At 39.9% G+C, this 21,074-nt stretch overlaps 1 protein-coding gene across 10 annotated transcripts in view; it reads left to right on the top strand.

The window, feature by feature from the left end:
- The window catches only part of PTK2 (protein tyrosine kinase 2), a 195,521-nt gene that overhangs the window by 73,626 nt on the left and 100,821 nt on the right, over positions 1 to 21,074 (top strand). For all 10 annotated transcript variants that reach the window (XM_085221741.1, XM_085221740.1, XM_085221742.1 and 7 more), the window contains 2 exons: positions 6,057 to 6,283; positions 18,594 to 18,760. In XM_085221741.1, coding sequence (XP_085077867.1) covers positions 6,089 to 6,283; positions 18,594 to 18,760 — 362 coding nt within the window. In that variant the 5' untranslated portion in view covers positions 6,057 to 6,088. The remainder of the gene's footprint in view (positions 1 to 6,056; positions 6,284 to 18,593; positions 18,761 to 21,074) is intronic.

Raw genomic sequence — 21,074 nt, 5'->3', positions numbered from 1 at the left:
GATGTGCTTGCCTCCTGTTCAGCAGGCTGAAGGATGTCATATTGCTTCATTTCTTACAGTTCTTGTAGCTCATGTTTTTTGTGAATTATCTCTTTGTGCTTCTCCTGAACATTTAATCTCCTTAAAACATCGATACAATTGAAGTAAATTTTCTGCACCTTTGCAGCTTGCATTGCTAATCTTGTTTTGACTTTGGTCTCTATCATATTTTTCATTTTGACCTTTTGGTGTATTTCTAAAATACGTGATTGTGTGTTAGGAAAGAGACTATAAATTTTTGCCTTGTACTGAACTAAGACCTTGAGTTAGTAACTGCTAAAGGCAGCATTCCAAAGGAAAGAAAATGGTCAGCAGTTGTCAGTTTCGGACTATTCTTCCATTTCATATTGATATAGTAAAATAGTTGGTGTGTCAGTTTGGACTAAAATAGATATCAGGAACTCATTGAAATGCTTTTAATGTCTGGCCAGCCTGCTTCATACTTTTTTGACATGGGGGGCTTAAGGGCTTCTGACCACAATTAGTGAACTCATAAATACATATATTTATGAGGTGTGGTAATCAGGAAGCATCCAGAGAGGAGAAGTCAAGGGATGTGTGCTCCTGGACGTGTAGCTATAGAAAGTGTTAACCAGGAGAGTGAATTTGATTGGAAGGAGAAGAGAATTACAGCTTTTTTCCTCTTTCTTTTGAACATCAGCATTAACTGAAAGAAAGACAAGAAAAATAAGCTCAACAGGAAATAAACAGGGAGGTTCCAATATGGAAATGGCTGAAATATAGTGACTGTTTCTGAAGGCAAAAGTGACTGCTATAGGAAGAAATAGGAAGAAATACCATTTCTCTTCTCTTTCTCTGTTTATACCCAGTTTGAAATCAGAAAGCTGAAAGCTTCCTCACATTTATCGTTCTTAAATTCATAGGGATGTGGATATAGGTATCTACTTGTGCTTTTTATTCTATCCAGTCTTCTGGGAATGTGACTGTGCCATAACTCTGTGTATGCAGCTGTGTCATGGGACCCTTGGCAAGTAGATTATGTTGACTGTTTCTTTAGGAGAAATGGGGTTTTGTAAGTATCCCTGTGACAGGGAGTCATCCATCTGTCCCAAACCTTTTGATACATAAATACAAAGAAACAACAACAACAACAAAAGATATCAGGAGATGTATGAAAAGAGTCAGCAGAGTGAAAAACTTGGTGCAGACCCCTGAAAATACAAGTTTTATACTGGAGAAAGTACTTAAAATTGTACCTTATATCCTCAATTTCTGTGAGGGTGAGATAGACAAGTTAATATTTGCAAGGTGAGCTGCAACAGGATTTGATGCAAACTGTGAAAATGGATTGGGCTTTAAATTCACATGTTTACTGTCTGATGTGAGAGACGTTGCTGATGAGTTTTATTGTTCCAAAAGGCTAATAATCTACCCTGATCTTTTGCATAGTACATACAGAGTGCTTAATCTGGATATTCTGGTAAAATTACAGAGGGGTTGCAATCCCTCCCTGATCCATTATGAAGTGTTTTAAGAATTTAGTATATCCTGTGATAAGCATTTTGAGAACACAGGCTTGCCCTTCCAAAACTTTTCCCATTTTGAGCTTGAAGTTGGCTGTTGTTTCACTTTGTGGTTGGACTTGATGATCTTTAAGGTCTTTTCCGACCTGAGCAATTCTATGATTGTAGGGTGGGAGGAATTATTAATTTAGCCCTCACCAATTCGCTGGGTTTAAAAGGGACCTGGGGAGATGGTTGTAATGGAAGTGATTGTTCATCACTTTGTGTCGTCTCACTGAGCACCATGGAGAGGAGCCTCACTTCATCTTCATTATTCCCTCCCTATCAGGTATTTATACACATGGATGAGGTACCCTGGAGCTCTCTTCTAGAAATTATCGTAGATTTGGATGTCTTCAAGCTTGAGATGGGTTCACCTCAGCAACATTATAAAAACTTCATTGTACTTGTAAAGGTTATGATGAAGTCATAGTGTCAATAATTATAGCTTGGTTCCTTGTCAGACGAACTTGTTGGCATCATGTTGATGGCCATGTGCCAAATCTTGTATTGAGTAACTTATTTTCCATATATTATCCATTTACTAATAGTGCAGACATTTTTGACGTTGAAAAGGTTGACTCTATCAGACTACTTAACACTTTATTAATAGATTTAAATATGTTATGACTTTTTTTGACTGTCTCGTTAGTGGAAGGGATTTCGTTTCTCAGTACTCAGAGCTGGTGGTGAAGTATGACTTTGAACTTTGATTGTTTGTACTGCCAGAAGTCATAATATTGACTTTGTTTCCAATGCAGTCATCAAATGTGGGGAATATGCAGTGCTGGTAAGTTGTCAGCAGGAATTAAGTTGAGCAGTGAATGAATTGTGAACAAATTTTTAGAAGTCATTCAGTTAGTGAACTCATAATTTTATCTTTGTGAGAAAATAAAAACAACTTTTATTGTAATTTATTCAGGTATCAGTAGTGAAAATGGCTGCCATTCAGAATTGAATTGTTAAAAAAAAAAAAAAAAAAGCACAAACAAGGTCAGCAGTACTTCCTTGCTGTGCAGTGTGGTTTTGTTTGTTTTTCAATAATAATAATAAAGGCTCTTCTGACCTCACTTAAGTGTCTTCTATTTACATTCCTAAATCTCAGCTATTCTGCCAGATGATATCAGTTTATCAAAATGATAATGTACATTGTGATTTGGTAACAACTTACAGCATCTTCGCAGAATCACCTAATGCCAGCAGGCCAGGATGGCTTTGCTTCACTCTCCTGAAGCATGAAATAAGTTGTTGTAGTACTGAGAAACAATGTTTTTTTTTGTTTGTTTGTTTGTTTTTTTGCAAAGTGTGTGAACTGGGAGATTGATAGCTTTTCATCTTGGAAGCCCAGAGGGAAAGATAACACTCAGCTCTGCATACAAACAGGCTGACCATTGAGCTTGATGTGCCTCTGCTCCTTTATCATCACAGTACCCAATAAAACCAAGCAGAATAAAGTCAGAATAAAGTAGCTCATTTCTGCTGTATAATAGCCTCCTGCCTGTCTGGTTAATACCAAGAGGACTAAAGCTGATATTTCTGTTTTGTGAGATTACAAACCTGGCTGGAATTTAGAAAAGCTCAAGTAAGCATCCTTGTTTGGTCACCTTAGCTCTCTTTGCATCTTATAATAACCAAGCAGATCTTGGAAAATAGTTGCTGAACTATCCTTACGAGAAGTGCAGTTATGTTTTACAACGTTTTGGCCAAGGGCAAAGCTTTACAGTCACATCATAAACTCAAAACCAGGGGCTGGTTTTAATGGTTAAGTTAATAGATCCATAACCAGAGCTATGGCATGTGTTTCTGTAACTTAAGAGCTATCGAATTTATTGCCTGTTTGTTACCTTGTAAAGAAAGCACTGGGATTTTTAAAAGTTGAAAGTTGTAAAGAACCTGAAGATGATGAAATTTTTAAGGAAAAGTGCTTGTCTAACTTGTAGTAGGAGGTTGTTTTACCTTTAAATGCTTCTGTCCTGTGAAATGCTGTGGGTACTGACCATACATTGTACCTAGGATGGTCAGTTCTCAATGCTGGATTCCAGATTTTCTCCTCAAATGATGCATATGAAGAAATTCCCTCTGTCATGAGTGTTTTTCTTATCCACTGAAATTATGCTAAGAGCACTTCTGTGTATAAAATTGATGTCTTTCATCACTTCTCTGTTTGCAGCTCCCAAGGGATGTAGACTGTCCATAGTAAGTCTGTGGTTAGACACTCAAAATACTTGTTTCTGCTTTTCCTGCCAGAGAAAATCTGTTAAATTTGTCTGTTCAGTTGATGACATGCTACGCATAAACATTAAAACAGGTGTTCTTCTTGTTCCCCGTGGCCAAAAAAAGATAAATCCTCATGTTGCTCTGGTTTGCAGTGATTTTCTTCTACTGTTTGTTGTGTGTAAGCTTGACATATAACATTCAGTGTTTTTGCTCGTGACTTTGGGGTACTGTAGTAGGTTTTAAAGGAAGCAGAATTTAATAGCAAAAGGTTAAAAGTGGCCCAAGTTGAGCAGAAAACTGCTATTTAATTCTTAGTCATTACGCTATTGAGAGCAGTTAGGACTTTGGCTGAGGGAGTTGTCTTTAGACTGCTCCCCAGTCTCCTCTGTTGGAGTTTTACAGCCCAATTTTACATTACAGGAGAGGAGCTTTGCAGAAGGTCGTGATGTATTGGTCTCAGTCTGCCAAGAGGAGGATTGTTAGACCTGCTTCAGCTTTTTTTATGGGAGGTTTTTATGAAAACAGCTTGCAAACTTCTTCTGTGAGGATAAAACAAAAGGTTTTGCCCGGTGCTTTCTGATCTGTATTTGTTGGTGTAGAGTGGACAGAAGGAAGGATTTATAAATAAGTATAGGATTAGTTGAGAGCTTCTTCAGTTTCATCAGTCTGTTCCCAGAGTCAGCAATGAGCAGGTACAGGAATTCCCTCAAGTATCAGGCATGGAGAGTATTTGGGAGAAGTGTCTTCCACTTGTTGGCCTATGCTTACCTTCCCTAAGGGCTTGCTTCCAAGACCTTTGTCTGACCTAGTATTGCCAACTTGAAGTTTGTACGGCTTTGGGTGGATGCAATTCCCCCATTTATTGAAAAAGTCATGCTGTCATACTGTGCAGGTAGTCTGTTGGTTTCCACTTACCTTGTGCTGTAGCTCCTTATCCTGGAGGTGCTCAAGGCCAGCTTGGATGGGGCCCTAGATAGTCTGGTCTGGTATTAGGATATACTCAGATACTCAACAGCAGTACAGTCTAAAGCAATTTCATTGTCTTCTCCTTATGACTCTTTCCCAAGCCAGCTTTACTGCTACAGAGGCATTCACTCTGCCATGCTCAAAAGATCAAGCTTGTTGTTCTTTAGCATTGCCACATTTGATAAACTGCCTCCCTGCTGTGTTCACTCTACAAGGAAGAGGAGCTGAAATTCTCGGTGCACTTGTGCAGCCCTGACAGCTCAGCCCATTGATCTTTTTTGTTTGCAGCCAGCAGATTGGGATGATTCCTAAGGCTGTATCAAGCAAAGGAAAATTTATTGTTTTCTCTTTTTGTCTCTTGTTCGGTATTGATTTCTCAGATTTCTCCATCTGCTCATTGTTGACAAATTTGCAGCAGTAGCCAGGAGGCAATTTTTTGCTTCTTTGAGATACAGGTTCATAGTGTTGGCTGTGTCTTTTGCCACTAGATACGAAAATCACTTGGAAACAAAACAAAAAGTCAGTGGCATAGCAGTATTTAGAATAGTAGAATGACTTGGGTTGGAAGGGATCTTAAACCCTGCCATGGGCAGGGTTGCCATCCACCAGATCAGACTGCCCAGGGCCCCATCCAACCTGGCCTTGAAAGCCTCCAGGGATGGGGCATCTTCAGCTTCTGTGGGCAGCCTGTGCCAGCGCCTCACTGTTCTACCACAGTTGCTGGGAGGGCATTCAGTGGTATCTTCATGGTGCCTCATTGAAGGATGAATTTAAGTCTGGATGGTCCGAGTTCCACTGCGTCCCAGAATAGCTGAAAATGACTGATTTTCTATGGTCCTAGCATTAAACTGGAGAGGCTGGTGTTGGTGTGAATCATATAGATTCAGAGTTGTGTCTTGGTTGTCAGAGTTTCCTGGTGCCAGTCTTTGGGCTTCTGTAAGGCCAACTTTGAGTGAGCGGTCTTGGCAGTGGGAGCTCCTGGTAAAACTGGAAGTCAGCATTTGCTCTTTAAAGGAGATTGGCTGGATTAAAATACAGAAAGAGAAGGAAGAAGTCTTGTTTGAGATACCACTTCTGTTATTTGCGCTGTACACATTAGACTGATGTACTCAGAGAGTCTCATCATTTTTTTTTGATACTACTCTGGATAGATTTTGTTTTAGTAAACTGTTTTAGTAAAGAACTCCAAATAAGCAATTAAATGAGCCTTAAAAATTAGTCTTGTAGAATTTGCAATAAGTGTTTTGTCTGAATCACTCTAAGAATTTGGGCATAATGAAAATTAATTTGTTTTCTGTTTTCCTTTTCCAGAATATGACAGATACCTAGCATCTAGCAAAACCATGGCAGCAGCTTACCTTGATCCAAACTTGAATCATACACCAAGTTCAAGTGCAAAGACGCACCTCGGTACTGGGATGGAGCGTTCCCCAGGGGCCATGGAGCGAGTCCTAAAGGTTTTTCACTACTTTGAATCCAACAGTGAGCCAACGACATGGGCCAGCATTATCCGGCATGGAGATGCTACTGATGTTCGAGTAAGTCTGGTTTTAACATTCTCTTGCCATCTTTAGGTTAAATGTGAACTTCACCCTCAAAAGGTGAAATCTGGAAGCCAGGAAACACAGAAGATTCACTGTTTATTTTGAAAGAATCTTTACCTGTTGTATGTTTTGAGTAATTTTTGGAAAAGGCTTTAAATGGTACCAACTTTCCTTCGGGGAGAGAGTGGAAGAGCTGTGGAAATTGATGTATGATATTTTACTGCCTTAAAGAAATAGAAAAACTCTTCCCATTTTGTAGAACAGAAACATGAAATTTCTAGAACTGGTTGTCAGTTTAAATACTACCATTGACTTATGTCATTCAACATTTATCACTTTGTATTCCCCAAAATTCTGTGTGGTGATGGGAGGAAATGTAGGAGAGGAGAGGTATTAAATGGCTTTCTTCTTGTTATTTATTTAAAAAAAAGTAGGGAAGTCAACTCTTTGAAATAGTAGATAACGACAGGACAAGGGAAAATGATTTTAAGTTGAAGGAGGGAAGATTTAGGTTGGATATCAGGGGGAAGTTCTTTATGGAGAGAGGGTGGTGAGGTGCTGGAACAGGCTGCCCAGAGAGGTTGTGGATGCCCCATTCCTGGAGGTGCTCAAGGCCAGACTGGATGGAGCCCTGGGCAGCCTGGTCTAGCATTAAAAGTGGAGGTTGACGGCCCTGCATGCATTGGCATTGGGGGGTTGGAGCTTGATGATCCTTGAGGTCCTTTCCATCCAGGGCCATTCTGTGATTCTGTAAATGTAAAAAAAGGAAACAATTGTTGAAAATATTTAAGGATATGTTGTTTTTTTTCTTTTAATTCTTGTTTAGAAAGTATTTCCTTCCGTTGTTGGGGATCAAAAAATTTTACAGCAAAGCCCTTTCTTCCCACTGCTCTTCCCCTCCTCACCACAAATAAAACCTGGTTTTATTTGTACAGTGCAGTTCTTCAGCTAACTTAAACAACAAAAAAAGAAGACTAAGGATTGTTTTAATAATTACTTCAGGTATATGTTATCTTTGATATGTGTGTAAGTATACATATGCATGAAAATATTGTGTTTATTTTGGAGAGGGTTAAACAGCTCTGTGTAGAATGTGGAGAATAGTAATCTGACTATGAGACCTTTACTTAGCATTTGCTAAACTTATTCACATTCCGAGGTCTTGTGGTTCTTAAATGAAATGAACTGTGTTTAGCATTTCAAGTACTGTTAAAGCTTAGTTGTTTGCTTGTTTTCAGCTATTGTCCAAGAGCAGTCTTGCCTTGTGGTAGGTGGTTTACAGGGTTGGCTTTGTTCTGCAGGGTTCTTGCTGTGGAAGCGGGTTGCCACCTGCCCATTCCTTCTAGCATCTGTATTCTCTGTACAGTACTTTAAATTCCAGTAATGAATTTTGAATGCTTTCTCTTCCTTTTCTACTACTTTCTAGCATCTTTGTGTATAAAAAGACTTCAGAGCATTCTTAGGTGGAGTAGGTCTTGCTGCAGTGATCACAGACTTGTGAAATTCAGACATTTTCCTTGGTGATCATCAGAAAATCTGCCTCTTGACAATTTAATCAGCTCATATCTCTGTATAGGGATAACTTGGTGGCTAAACAAATTAGAGATACACTGGTAGGAATCACTGTCATCAATAACATACACTTATTTTACATGAAACAGGGTTTTTTGAGTGCTGCATCATATCTTAATTGCCTGACTTAAGTATATTGATTTGATGTATCCGGCGTGATTGATTCATTTCATAAAGTGTACTATGGTGTGCAAGAGAGGAAAATTGTGTCAGTTTTTAACCTTACTTGCAAGTGGATTTAAATATACAGTTGAAATCCAGGTTATCTTTCCAAAGCAATATGTAGAAATAAAAACAGATTACATCTCTGGTTTCTTCGATTAAAAAAATTCCAGTGGCTATGGGCTTTTAGAATGCAAAATTTACACTCCCTGTAAAAAAAAATCCAATGTTGAGTTGAATTTGGACAGCCACATAATCCTACTTTAAGCAAGAACACGTCATTTTTTTTTTTTTTTAATTTGAAAGAATTAAAGGATTAGTAGCAGTTACCTGAGGCTTGCCTTTATTTTTGATTTTCGTATATGTACATTTCTTCGTATGTTTGTTTCTAAAGTAATTAATATCTAAGAACAAGAACACTGGGCAAGTGATGAATCACTGTTACTTCCACTTATTTAACAAAGCAGCTGCCTTTTTATTTTGGCAGAGTGAGACAGTCACTGTGGATATGAGCAGGTACTCATAGCAGTGGCCTAGCACTGATGGATTACCGTGTCCTGACATTTGTTTCAGAAACAGTGAATGGTTGTTGGAGTATATAGGCCTCCATTCCATGTAAGTGACTGCTGTTTGACTAAGTTAAGTAATTTAAGGTGAAAACAGCCTTGAAGGTTTTTCATGCCTTTGTTTTTTTCCTTCACCTCTTGCAATGGAGGTTGACTGCAATAGAGCTTTCCATTTCTTCTGCGGGTTACAAACTTAAAGGAGGCTGATGCTGGGTTTGTCTCTTGGCTCATTTCTGTGAACTCTTGGAAATATTCAGCAGTGAATGCCTTTGAGAAAACTGCGCAACTAAAAGGGAAAGAAAAATTTTTTTTCAAGATCTCCCTGATTAGTGTGGCTTCTGGAGTGATAGCCAAGGAAGCCTTCCAGCCTTGAAAGGAAGGCAGATTTGGACTGGGATCTCCAGAGCAGCCAATTTCAAGGTATTTCTGCTGATAAAGCAGAGGACTTTGTGTTATGTGCTAACACTGAAGGAAAGTCAGGAAAGAAACTTCCTCGCTTATTTTTAGTGTTTCCCTAACATAATATCTCCTGTTTCAAGTCAAACTGTATTTGCCTTTGTCAGTGGAAAGGACGTGTTTGGTTAAAGAAACAAGGAAAAACCCTCTTTCCTTTCAAAAAACAAACAAAAAATTGAGATATTTTATGATTTGTCAAGAGCAGGGTAGAAAACATCTTTGATCATTAAAGGGGGAAACCTTTATAATGAAAAGACTCTCATTGTTAAGCTGAGATGAACATAATTTAGCTTTGTATAAGAGTCTCAAAGTGCCCAGACTAAAGGTACAATTTCCTTGCTATTTCTCTTGAAATATCTTTAAACAAGACAGCAGTGTTTATATGTGGGCTTTGCTCTAAGGAGAACTTCATGACTGTAACTGTTGTTTCTGGATGGATTTAGACCCTCAAAGGCAGCTGTTTTTTCTGAAGGATGAGCCCATATTCTCCAGTGGATTGAAGAGCGACTTTTCAATTCTTAGAAATGCTTTTTTGGATTTCAGAGAACTGACACGCTCTCTTTTATGCTCTTTTTCCCTTGGTGTTAAAGTAAAGACATGCTTCATTTCCAAAAGAAAAAAAAGGTCTTTATGGCTGTTCAAACATTGGCCACCTACAGCAAGTGCTTGGCTATATTTGCTATGCAGAAAAGGAAAGGTTGTTGAACTTGTTATTTCTGTTAATATGTGTTTTCTGTGTGCACATTCACAAAGTTGGATTTCCAGGGCATGCTCTGCCCTGTTCACAGCCTCAGCACCGGAATGCAGTGGGGTGGGCACTGCTGGGATTTCTTTGGTCTCAAGTGCACCTGGAATGTAAACAGTGCCACTGAATTTCAAGCTGCAATTACAGGTAAATTGCCTTTCTGTTTCCAGAAGCTGTGGTTGAAGCAGAGAAATAAATGTGTTGTTGACATTTAGCAGATTGAGGGATGAGAGGAGTGGATTTTTATTAAACAAGCCTTTGAAAATCTTGTGCGAACTGGTCTAGACAGAAGGCTTTTTGCTCAAGTGCAGTTCTGCTTCGTGCTCTGCATTTACACTCAGAAGCATCTGGCTCGCTTCTGATGTATCTTTTCAACTTGTAGTCCTCCAGTGCTATCCTAGAAAACATGGGTGCGTGATTGGAAGAGCTGTGTGATTCCAGCCAGGTCCCTCACCAGAGTTTTTTAGGAGGGCTAAAGCACATTCTCTCAATACTTCACTAAAGCAGTTAAGTAAGCTGCATTACTGTGTTATTCAGTGTTCCTTACTTTTTTTTCCTGTTTACCTCTCCCATTCAATCCATACCCACCATTTTTACCATCCAAAACTATTTGCAGTTTCCATGTCTAAGTCTATCCTGTATTGACTGTGTTTCATTCTTTTTGGTTAGCTGTTCACAGAATCACAGAATCACAGAATTGTAGGGGTTGGAAGGGACCTCTAGAGATCATCGAGACCAACCCCCCTGCCAAAGCAGGTTCCCTACACCAGGTCACACAGGTAGGCGTCCAGGCGAGACTTGAATATCTCCAGAGAAGGAGACTCCACAACCTCCCTGGGCAGCCTGTTCCAGTGCTCCGTCACCCTCACCGTGAAGAGGTTCTTACGCACATTCGTGCGAAACTTCCTGTGCTGCAGCTTATGTCCGTTTCCCCTCGTCCTGTCTCCACGTACCACTGAAAAGAGACTGGCCTCACCACTATGGCCGCCACACCTCAGATATTTATAAACCTGGATCAGGTCCCCTCTCAGTCTTCTTTTCTCAAGGCTAAACAGACCCAGTTCACTTAGCCTTTCTTCATAGGGGAGATGCTCCAGGCCCTTCACCATCTTTGTGGCCCTCCGCTGGACTCTTTCCAAGGGATCCCTGTCTTTTTTGTACTGGGGAGTCCAGAACTGGACACAGTACTCCAGATGAGGCCTTACCAGGGCAGAGTAGAGTGGGAGGATCACCTCCCTCGACCTGCTGGACACGCTCTTCTTAATGCACCCCAGAATGCCATTGGCCTTTTTGGCCACGAGGGCACACTGCTGGCTCATGGCCAACCTGTCATCCACCAGGACACCCAGGTCCCTCTCTGCAGTATTTCTCTTCCTATCAGGTTTGTCTGAATGAAGCCCTTGAAGTTTTGCTGGTGTTTCTGCACTGTGGCTTCTTGGTGTGTTTTACCCAGCACTACATGACACCTGAGTGTTTGACAGTTCCTGATGGTGGAATGGAGTCTCTATTGCACAGGTCTACAACTCAGGTGGTTTCTTAGAATGCTCTTCTGGCTGCTGTGCCAGCTTCCCTCTCACTGTTCTCTCAAGCTGCTATCTCAGCACAGGTATGTGAATGTTTGACAAGCTTGATTGAAGTCATTCTTTTAGTGGAATTTCTAATCCAGATCAGTTTTGCAGTGTTGTTAGCTGCGTCATCTTGCGGGTGGACGCAGCTAAGAAGACTGCAGGGTGAAAGGAAATACCTGTTTATGCTGGCACCGCTCAGGTTTGCAGATTTACTGCACCACCAGGGAAACAGCCTCATTTCTGAGGATTCCTCATCATCCACTGCAGTGTGCCTTGAGAACAATATTGCCTATCTTGAGTGATAGGGCAAGGAGAGAATTAGAGGCATATCAGCCTAGCTTCAGTTCCTGAGAAGGTTTTTTCTAGCCATGATTGTACCCATCTGTCTTCATTTCTGTCCTGTGCAAGCTGTACAACTGCTATAATTTATCTTTCTGTAAAGGAGACTGCTAAGGTGTTACGTAGTAGACCTTATCTACTAGGTTTTCTTTTAGAATAGATTTTGCTGATAACGCAGTATAGGGCTAGAGGATTAGCCACACAGAAAGTCTTTCATGCTCACTGGGCAGACCTTGTGAGCAATAAGGGAGCTCAAAACCAGGTGAGTATCTTTTAATAGTTGCACTAATTGTGACAGATATACTTTTGGTCTTCAGGCTGGCTGCTTTACTTTTACATGATACTCTAGATATGCTTGGATGAAAGAGATGCACTAAACAATGCTTTAAAAACTATATAAATAGCCCTTTGACATTTTATTGAAAAAATCTGGATCTACAGGTGGCTTTCAAGTATATAATGCTCTTGTTCTAGAATTCAGCTATACAGGGTTGGGTCCAAAGAGATAACAGGAATTTGCAAGTAATCTGAGAGTAAGGAGTATCAAGTTCTGGAAACTAAACATTTAAAACACTTCAAAAGCACTAAAGTTTATTTATGAAACTATAGTGGTGTGCAGTAGGATCAGAAGAGTGCTAATTCAGTTGAGAGGACTAGAAAGCATGGCTCTACCAGTTCTGCATTGTGTGATCTTTGTATGGCTTAAGTGTGAGAGATGCTGAGGTGCTTAGATTGCACTGTTTTTTGAACTGATTATGTCCTTGGGCTTGCAGAAAATGCTGGGAGCCTGAATAACGTGATTTTGAGCTATTGTTTCAGTGCCTACTTGTTCAGTGACAGAACATCTGACTTAGTCAGACTCAACTTTGTCATGTGGTGTACAAACATCTACTAGATCAGTACTGGAGAGGGCGAGAGGGGAAAAAAAGTTAACATGATTATGAGAAAAAAGGGCTATGGCATTTGGGATTCAAATGTCAGGCATACATTATCAGAGGACAGCAAAACCTGAGTGTTGTGAAGGCATTCTGCACTTCCATAGAACTTTTAAATCTAATTTGCCCTAAACCTTTGCAGTTTACTTCTGCTTGGATCTTGAATCTGTTTGGATCTATTTGCATATGCAGAGTTTCAATATGTATATGTATATATGATATCATATGCATATATGATTTATACATATATATATGATTTATATATATGTGTATATATATGTGTATATATATGTGTATATATATGTGTATATATATGTATATATGATTTTTATATATGTATATGTGATTTTTATATATGTATATATGATTTATATATGTATATATGATTTTTATATATATGTATATATGATTTTTATAAATGTATATATATATACATAAACATATTTAAAGTACTTCACTAACATTAATGCTGTGTCCATGTGTAGAAGGTGCTGCTTGAAGACTAGAAAAAGTCTTTTCTAGAGCAGAAGCCTTCCTTTCTTCTAAATAGGGAAATTAGGTTTGTAGTCACAGTGGGAGTATGTTATTCCAGCTTCAGTTTATTCATAGTAGCACATCAGTGTTGTTAATTTACAAGCAAGCAGTTCATTTTCACTCATTTTCAGAATCACAGAATAGTATTGATGTGCATTGAGAGAGCCTGGGGTATCATGGAGTGCTGGCGTCGGTGGACAAAGGAAATGCAACTGATGTTGTCTGCCTGGACTTGTGCAAGGCCTTTGACATAGTTCTGCACCACGTCCTTATCTCTGAATTGGGGAAATATGAATTTAAAGGTTGTACAGTTAGATGCAAATAAATAACTGGTTGGATAGTTGAAGCCAAATTGTTGTTAATGGCTCTACAGTCAGGTGGAGACTGATCACGAGTGGCGTCCCTTAGGAGTCCATCTTGGAACTTTGCAACAGCTCTATCAGCAGTGAAGACAGCGGCAACGAGTGCACCCTCAGCAAGTTTGTTGATGACACCACACTGAGCAGTCTTAACAGAAGGTTAAGAGTGCTATCCAGAGGGACTTTGACACACTTAAAAAGTGGTCACATGAGAATCTAATGAGGTTTAACAAGGCCATAATGTGAGGTGTTGCACTTGGGTCAGGGCAACCCAGTTACAAGTATAGACTGTGAGAAGGACTCAGTGAGAGCAGCCCTGCGGGGAAGGACTTGTTGGTTCTGATGAATGAGAAGCTGAACATTGAGCCAGCAGTGTGCTCTTGAAGCCCAGAAGGCCAGTAGTATCCTGGGCTGCATCAACAGAAGGATGGCCAGCAGGGAACAGGGAGGGGATTGTGAGGCCTCATCTGGAGCAGTGTGTCCAGGCCTGGGGTCCTCAGTCCAGGAAAGATGTGGAGCTGTTGGAGCGGGTCCAGAGGAGGGCCAATAAGATGCTCAGAGGACTGAAGCACCTCTCCTGTGAGGAAAGGTTGAGGGAACTGAGCTTGTTTAGCTTGGAGAAGGCTCTGGGGAGACCTCACTCTGGCCTTCTAGAGCTTACAAGGAGGGGGACTGACTTTTTACGTAGTCTTATAGTGACAGGAAAAGGGAGAATGGCTTTAAACTAAAAGAGAGGAGATTTACGTTAGATGTGAGGAAATTTTTTTTTACTTGTAGGGTGATGAGGCAGAGTTTGGCCAGAGAAGCTGTGGATGCCCTATCTCTGAAGGTATTCAGTGCCAGGTTGGGTGAGGTACTGGGCAGATCTAGTGCTTGGTAACCCTGCCAGTGGCAGGCTGTTGGAATTAGATGATATTTGAAGTTCCCTCCAACCTAAGCCATTCTGTGATTTTTGTGTCTTTCAGCCTTTCTCTGGCCTGTCTTGATTTTCAGCAGCTTCCTAACTGTATTTTACTTTAAATTCTATTCTAGGATGCTTTTACCTTCTGATTGAGGACAAATATTAATCTATTTTGCAAATTACCTGTTGAGTAACTTTGAGTTATTTGAATGAATAAGTGAAAACCAGTGCTATCCAGTTTTATGGTTCTTTATGAAGCTTTATTTTTAATTTTTTTTTTTTGCCTCCACTCTTGAGCTAAAGGGAGGGAACAGATGACCTATCACCTGTTACTGATAGAAGATTTCTCTGAGGGCTTCCCATTCTCTTTTACTCAGCTGTACTGGCCTATTTTATGTTTGGGGTGTAAATGTCGACTCTGCAAACCTAATTAAAGACAATGTGATTATAGTAAACAACATCCAGCTTACATATGGTTGTGTGACTTCACTGCAGCTGTGTGTTTAGATGTGTGACAACAGATGGGTGAAAACTGGTAGAAATTTATATTTACATGGATACCCAGTGTACACCCGAAGAAAAATGTTATTCTGGTGTAGATGTCCACTGGAGTCCAGTTCTCCTGCAAGGATTTCCAGCTGGGATGGGTTTGAAGCTCTAAGTTTGTTACCAAGGTTGACAGTGTCAGCAAGATGTTCCTTACCTGTTTGGTTTTTACTGAAGAATGCCTCTGAGGAGCTTCCTGAGCTAAGAGATGATTGCAGTGTAGGCTGAAGAGGTTTCAGTTTTCTTTGGTGATGCTGAAGGTTGTTAGGTGTAAAGGAGTTGGACTTAATAATCCTTATGGGTCCCTTTCAATTCAGAGTATTCTGTGACTTATCTCAGCATGGTGTTTTACTGTCTGTGTGCAGTGGTTAAAAAGTTACATGTTTTCTCTGGAAACTTCTTATTAAGCATTCTGCTCTGCTCCTAGCAAGGCTCCTTGCACTGTGATCGTGCAAGACAGAGGATCTGTCACTGGTCCCAAAGTGTAGCTGTGGTGTCTTTGTTTGGTACTGTGGGCATTTCCTTGTGGCTTGCAAGGCTGTCAGAAGCCCAGGAGGCTGGATGCCTTGTTTGTTACCCTATGGGAGTTAAAGACACTGGCCCAATTATGGCCGTGATGCCAAAGCAACTCTTGGAGATTATTTTTGTACAGTTTGGAAATAGCAGCCAGAGAAAACAAAGCTGTCATGCTATTCAGGATCTTACTATGCTGTTTGCATGCTGCAGTGTCACGGTGTGAGTTTCTGTTGCTGAATGAACAGCACTGTTGTAGTGCTGGGTTTTACTCGTTGCAGCTCTGACTCTAAATGTTCAAAATTCAGATTGTCTGATATCTAAGTGATCATAGAATCACAGAATGGCCTGGGTTGAAAAGGACCACAATGATCATCTAGTTTCAACCCCTCTGCTATGTGCAGGGTCACCAACCGCCAGACCAGGCTGCCCAGAGCCACATCCAGCCTGGCCTTGAATGCCTCCAGGGATGGGGCATCCACAACCTCCTTGGGCAACCTGTTCCAGTGTGTCACCACCCTCCTCTTAATATCTAACCTAAACCTCCCCTGTCTCAGTTTAAAACCATTCCCCCTTGTCCTGTCACTGTCCACTCTCATAAACAGCCCTTCCCCCTCCTGTTTATATGCTCCATTCAAGTACTGGAGGACTTACTAGCATTTGGAATGAGCTCTCTAGAAAAAGCAGAAACTCAATGTTTGTTTCATGTAAAGCATCACTGTTTCTTTTCTGGATATACATAAGAGTTTTTGGATGGTATTTTCAAACACTTCTCCACCTTTGCACTAATACTACTATCTCTTTTTCTTGAGTTGCAATATAGACTTTTGCTAATTTGTTTGCTTGCTGTGATTCTAATTGCTGGATCAGAGGGATCATTCTGCCCTCTTGAAATAGATTATCGAAATCTAAATGATTTTTGATTCTGCAGTAGGTGTGGAACCGATTAGTGATGTGAAAGGCATAGAAGCCTGAAAATCTGTCTTGCTTTTGCTGGGAATTAAAATATGTGGCTGCTGAAGTTCTTTTGAAATCTCAACCTGAAAACTAGAGAGGTTCTTAAATATCCAGCTTGATTCTTTCCTGTATAGATACTAATCATCTCAGCTGTCCTATGCATTAGTGTTCTTGGTTGTTCATGATCATATGTATTTTTAATTCCAGAGTCATTTCTTGTCACAGCAGTCATAACTGTTTTTGTACTGCCATTTTCACTATCAACTTACAGCATTAAAACATGGGAAGGTATGGATTTCCATTAGCAAATGCCTACATCTTATGTACTCTGTTCTTGCAGTGATCAGTAAGCAGTAAAAATGAATGAATCCCTGTTGTCTGTGTGTGTATAGAAAAGCTGGCAATGTGCCCTTCACCTGAAAGCACCCCTGCAAATAGTATGGTTCACGAACTGAGCAGAGCTTGTCCTTTGGGTGAATAATAAGTTAAATTTTCCTGTCACTTCTGAGAGCTCTTGGTTTTGTCATATGTTCCCCTGGATACAGGCAACTGCTCTGCCTTATTTGCTAACTAACACAAGGAGCTATAAATCGAGGCAACAAACCAACTTAGTCAGTTTTTGTACCCTGTCATCGATAACTTTAATTCAGCTCTAAAAGCACTGCCTGATCTGGTAAGAGACCTTTACAACTTGCTAGTGAAGGCTGCATGAAACTCACTTGCACAGTATCTCCTAAGTTCTCTCCCCCAGTCCTCTGCAAGCGTGTGTCCATCTTCCTGCAAGCATAAGTCCTGTAGAGGTATGGATTTGGCAGGACTTCTGGTTGTGGAAGGAGCTGAAGAGGACACTGCTAAGGATGCTTTTGCTGATGCTTTCAGGGTGCGGGTGCTGGGCTTGATGGTCCAGCTTATAACTCAGACTCCTAACTTACTAAACACAGCTTGTGTCTCCTTCTTATAGACTTTCAACATTTTTTTTTATTTTTTTTTTAATAACATTCCAGTGTGCTCTCTATTGCTGCTGGGACATTTTCAGAAGTTTCAGTTTGATATGTGCAAGCTCACTCTCACCAAAAGCATGCTTCCAGTCCTATGTGTACCACCTTCCCCATTCTCTTCAGATTGAGTGTTTCGTTAATTTTCTTTGCAGTCTTTTGCATACTTAATTTGCAGAATCTGAGTCTTAAATTATTTCTTTGGGATATAAACTCATCAATTTGGGGAAGCAGTGTCAAACCACATCTGGCAACATCTGGCACCTGTTACCTGTGTGTTGATGTTCTCTGAAACGTGCAAGAAGCAACATTTTGTGTATATTTTATGTATGTGTCTATGGGTAATGAGCATTTTCAGTAGGATGCATCCAGCTCAAAAGTGAAAGAATGATTTTCCGAAAGAAACATCTGGCAGCAGTGATAGCCTGTGCTCCTGCTGGGCAAGTGGCTCAGCCCTGGCAGGACTCTGCTGCCCTGCAGCTTACTCTCTAGCAGGCTGTGAGGCAGCAACTTTGGTCCCCTGCTGACTTTTTAATCTGGGTAAGAGCAGAACAGCCCAGCACATGGCACTAGAGAGATTGCTAATCCGTCATCTACTAACACGTTTGAATTTAATAATCCCAAATAATTGTCTCTTGTCTCATTTTATATGGGATTTATTGGAGCTCAGGAAAAAATGAGTGGGGGACATCAAGAGGCTGTGATGTGACCTGCTAAATCCTGGCAATTCAGGCACTAAACAAGATGAACATCTAAGACGTTTTTCCAGTCGTACATTGAGTGGTTTTTTTTTTTAAAGATCTAGTGCTGCTTTTTCATATTTTGCTTTCGTCCACAAATGTGTTTTTTTTTTTTTTTGCTTTTTACATTGTTACTTTACATAAAAGGAATAGTGGCTTAATTGTGGTAAGATTCAGAGAAGCCTATGTATGTGATGATTTCTGCCAGTAAAGCTTCAGAAATTGTAGATATTTGTCCAAAACAGTAGTTTAAATTGTTTAGTATTCTTAAGTAAGGTGCTGTCTGTTTATTGCTTAGTATAGTTTTGTATAGAGTTTGACATGGTCACATTTTCAAGTCTTACTGCAGAATTAATTTATTTACAAATACATAATTGCATTTTACAGCTTTTAAGGAGTGTGTTTCTCTGTTTTAGGGCATAATACAGAAGATTGTGGACTGTCACAAGGTGAAAAATGTGGCCTGCTATGGGTTGCGACTCAGTCATCTGCAGTCTGAGGAGGTTCACTGGCTGCACCTGGACATGGGAGTATCCAGTGTGAGAGAGAAATTTGAACTAGCACATCCTCCAGAAGAATGGAAGTAAGACCATAAATCTCTTCTGTGTCAAACTCATGTCATATGAGTCTGCCTTGTCATGAAAGTTTACTCTATAATTTTCCTTTATTAAGGAAGATCTTGTAGAACAGAAACAAAACAAGACTTGCTGCATCGGAGAGCTGTAAGGTGGTGAAGTATGCTTTCTGTTGTTGGAAGAGATTTCCTACAAACTGAGAAAAACACTTAAATGTAACCTGGGATTTAGAGGAGGCAGAAAGTAGGAGCAGAAATCTGGCACTTGTCCTGAAGATCTGCAAAACTTGGGCCACATTTAGTGAACCCTGTCTCAGGTTTTGTCATCCCTAAGGTTTTAGTACAAGAATCTTGGTGTTATCTCTGATGTATGTACACCTCTAAAAATTTTAAAAGATCCTATTACTTAACTGAAAACAAGAAGATATTATTACACATTTACTGTATTTATGCAGACTAAACAGGAGAGTTGAAATTTGGAAAGGGTAAAATACAGGAAATAGGTTGGTTTATCCATCTGCAGTTCTGAAATGTTTTAGTTATAAAACTAGTCGTTGGGTAAGGAATAGAGGCCTGGAACAACGAGTGACATCTGCTTTTCTTCTAACTGGGATCTTCTTCAGTTATACTAGGACCAACAAAGAATGGAAGCATAACCACAGAATCACAGAATTGTAGGGGTTGGAAGGGACCTCTAGAGATCATGAGTGACATCTGCTTTTCTTCTAACTGGGATCTTCAGTTATACTAGGATTAATAAAGAATGGAAACATAACCACATACATCTGTTTTTTGTATGTTCATAGCCTAGGTACATTTGCTGACCTATTTGCATGATACTAGTTAGGTGATACCACTTCTTTCAGCCAACTGTGTTCTGTTTAAGGTTGAGTTCTCTTCAGCTTTTTAGCTGAGCAAGCTGAAAAGAGACAAAGAGCAAAGTGAGGGTGAATACTCAGGAGAGGATGTAGACTGGAGAGGAAGACAAGAAAGATTCTCCACTTTGCTGGCAGAAAAATTAGAGGAGGTGTTTGCAGAAGGGTGTAGTAGGTTACTAGAGAAGCGAGGGAGTTCTGAAACACCGAGTGTAATGTTAAACTTGTGACAATACCAAAATGTAGATGAAGTGCTACTATGGATTCAGTGCAGGTGGGTTGTGCCTATTTTTCTCTGTAATACATTCATAACCACAATTTGTGCTAGTTTGCTCTATTACTTTGAAGGCTATAAATATTGTCTGCTGCGGAATTATTCTAAATAGTCTATACTTAATTCTTTGCAAATTGAGTTTGCATCTTATGCTAGCAGATGTCACAGTTTATAAATTCTCTTTAGTGTCCTGACTTTATAATATCAAATAAATTAGAATTGTTGAAAACATGAATGCCAGAAAGTTTAAGAAGTTCTCTTCTACACATGTTGACTTCTATTGTTTCTGGGGTGTGCATCAACTTTTATCCTTCCTTACAAAAATTTTTTCATTGATAATACTGTGAAATACAGTTTTGGAAGTAAGAGATTCCTGAATGAGTTCCATGATAATTATGCTGTGTATAAGATGTGAATTATTTATGCAGTGGAAATTTGTCACGTAGCGCACAAGTGCCAATTCCATTTCTTATTACGTGGTACAGCTCACATTGTGCACGTCGCAGAACAAAGTTAATCGGTTTTAAAAGCAAAGTTAGATGATTGTTTTGAAGTTTGCGGATAGGAATTGTATAAAATACTCATGAAAGAGCTGTGATAAGATGTAAATTATTCAGTACCTTTCCAAGGCGTCGTTTTATGTGTTATCGGATCCATGCAGCTGACATACCTTTTAAACCCGTGGAGATTTGCTGTGTATATCAAAACATTGCTGTCATATTTGTAATACCATAAAAGAGTGTTTAAGATCAAATGACAGTACTTGTAAAAATATTTAGATGAGTAAAGGGAGAGACGTCTTGGAATGATTCTTAAATTGAAAGCTTCCTATAGTATTAATAATCCAATAAATGTCTCGTGAATTTTTTTAATCATCAAAATTAAAAGGGCTTTGTATTTATGCTCAGAAATAAGATCTGAGATGTTCTTTTGGACTTATCCAGATGCTGGAAGCTACGCTGATTGTCAGTGGGATGTACGCAGGTTACCAGGGTAAAATTTGCCTCCAGTGTATGCAGCTTTTGTCTGGTGCTGTCCTATTTATAGTTCTTTGGAGGATGGCTTAATGGCATGGCACAAGGATGCAACTGCTCCGGATGACACAGCTGTAGTTAGAGCCTAGGAAGAGTAAATATTAGCGGACATCAGGGCAACAAAGTCACCCAGATTTCTG

Source organism: Meleagris gallopavo, chromosome 3, assembly GCF_905368555.1.
Source record: "Meleagris gallopavo chromosome 3, MGAL_WU_HG_1.1, whole genome shotgun sequence".
Lineage (NCBI taxonomy): Eukaryota > Metazoa > Chordata > Aves > Galliformes > Phasianidae > Meleagris > Meleagris gallopavo.
Note: the sequence above shows the minus strand (reverse complement) of the source record. Positions and strands in the feature narration are given on the sequence as shown.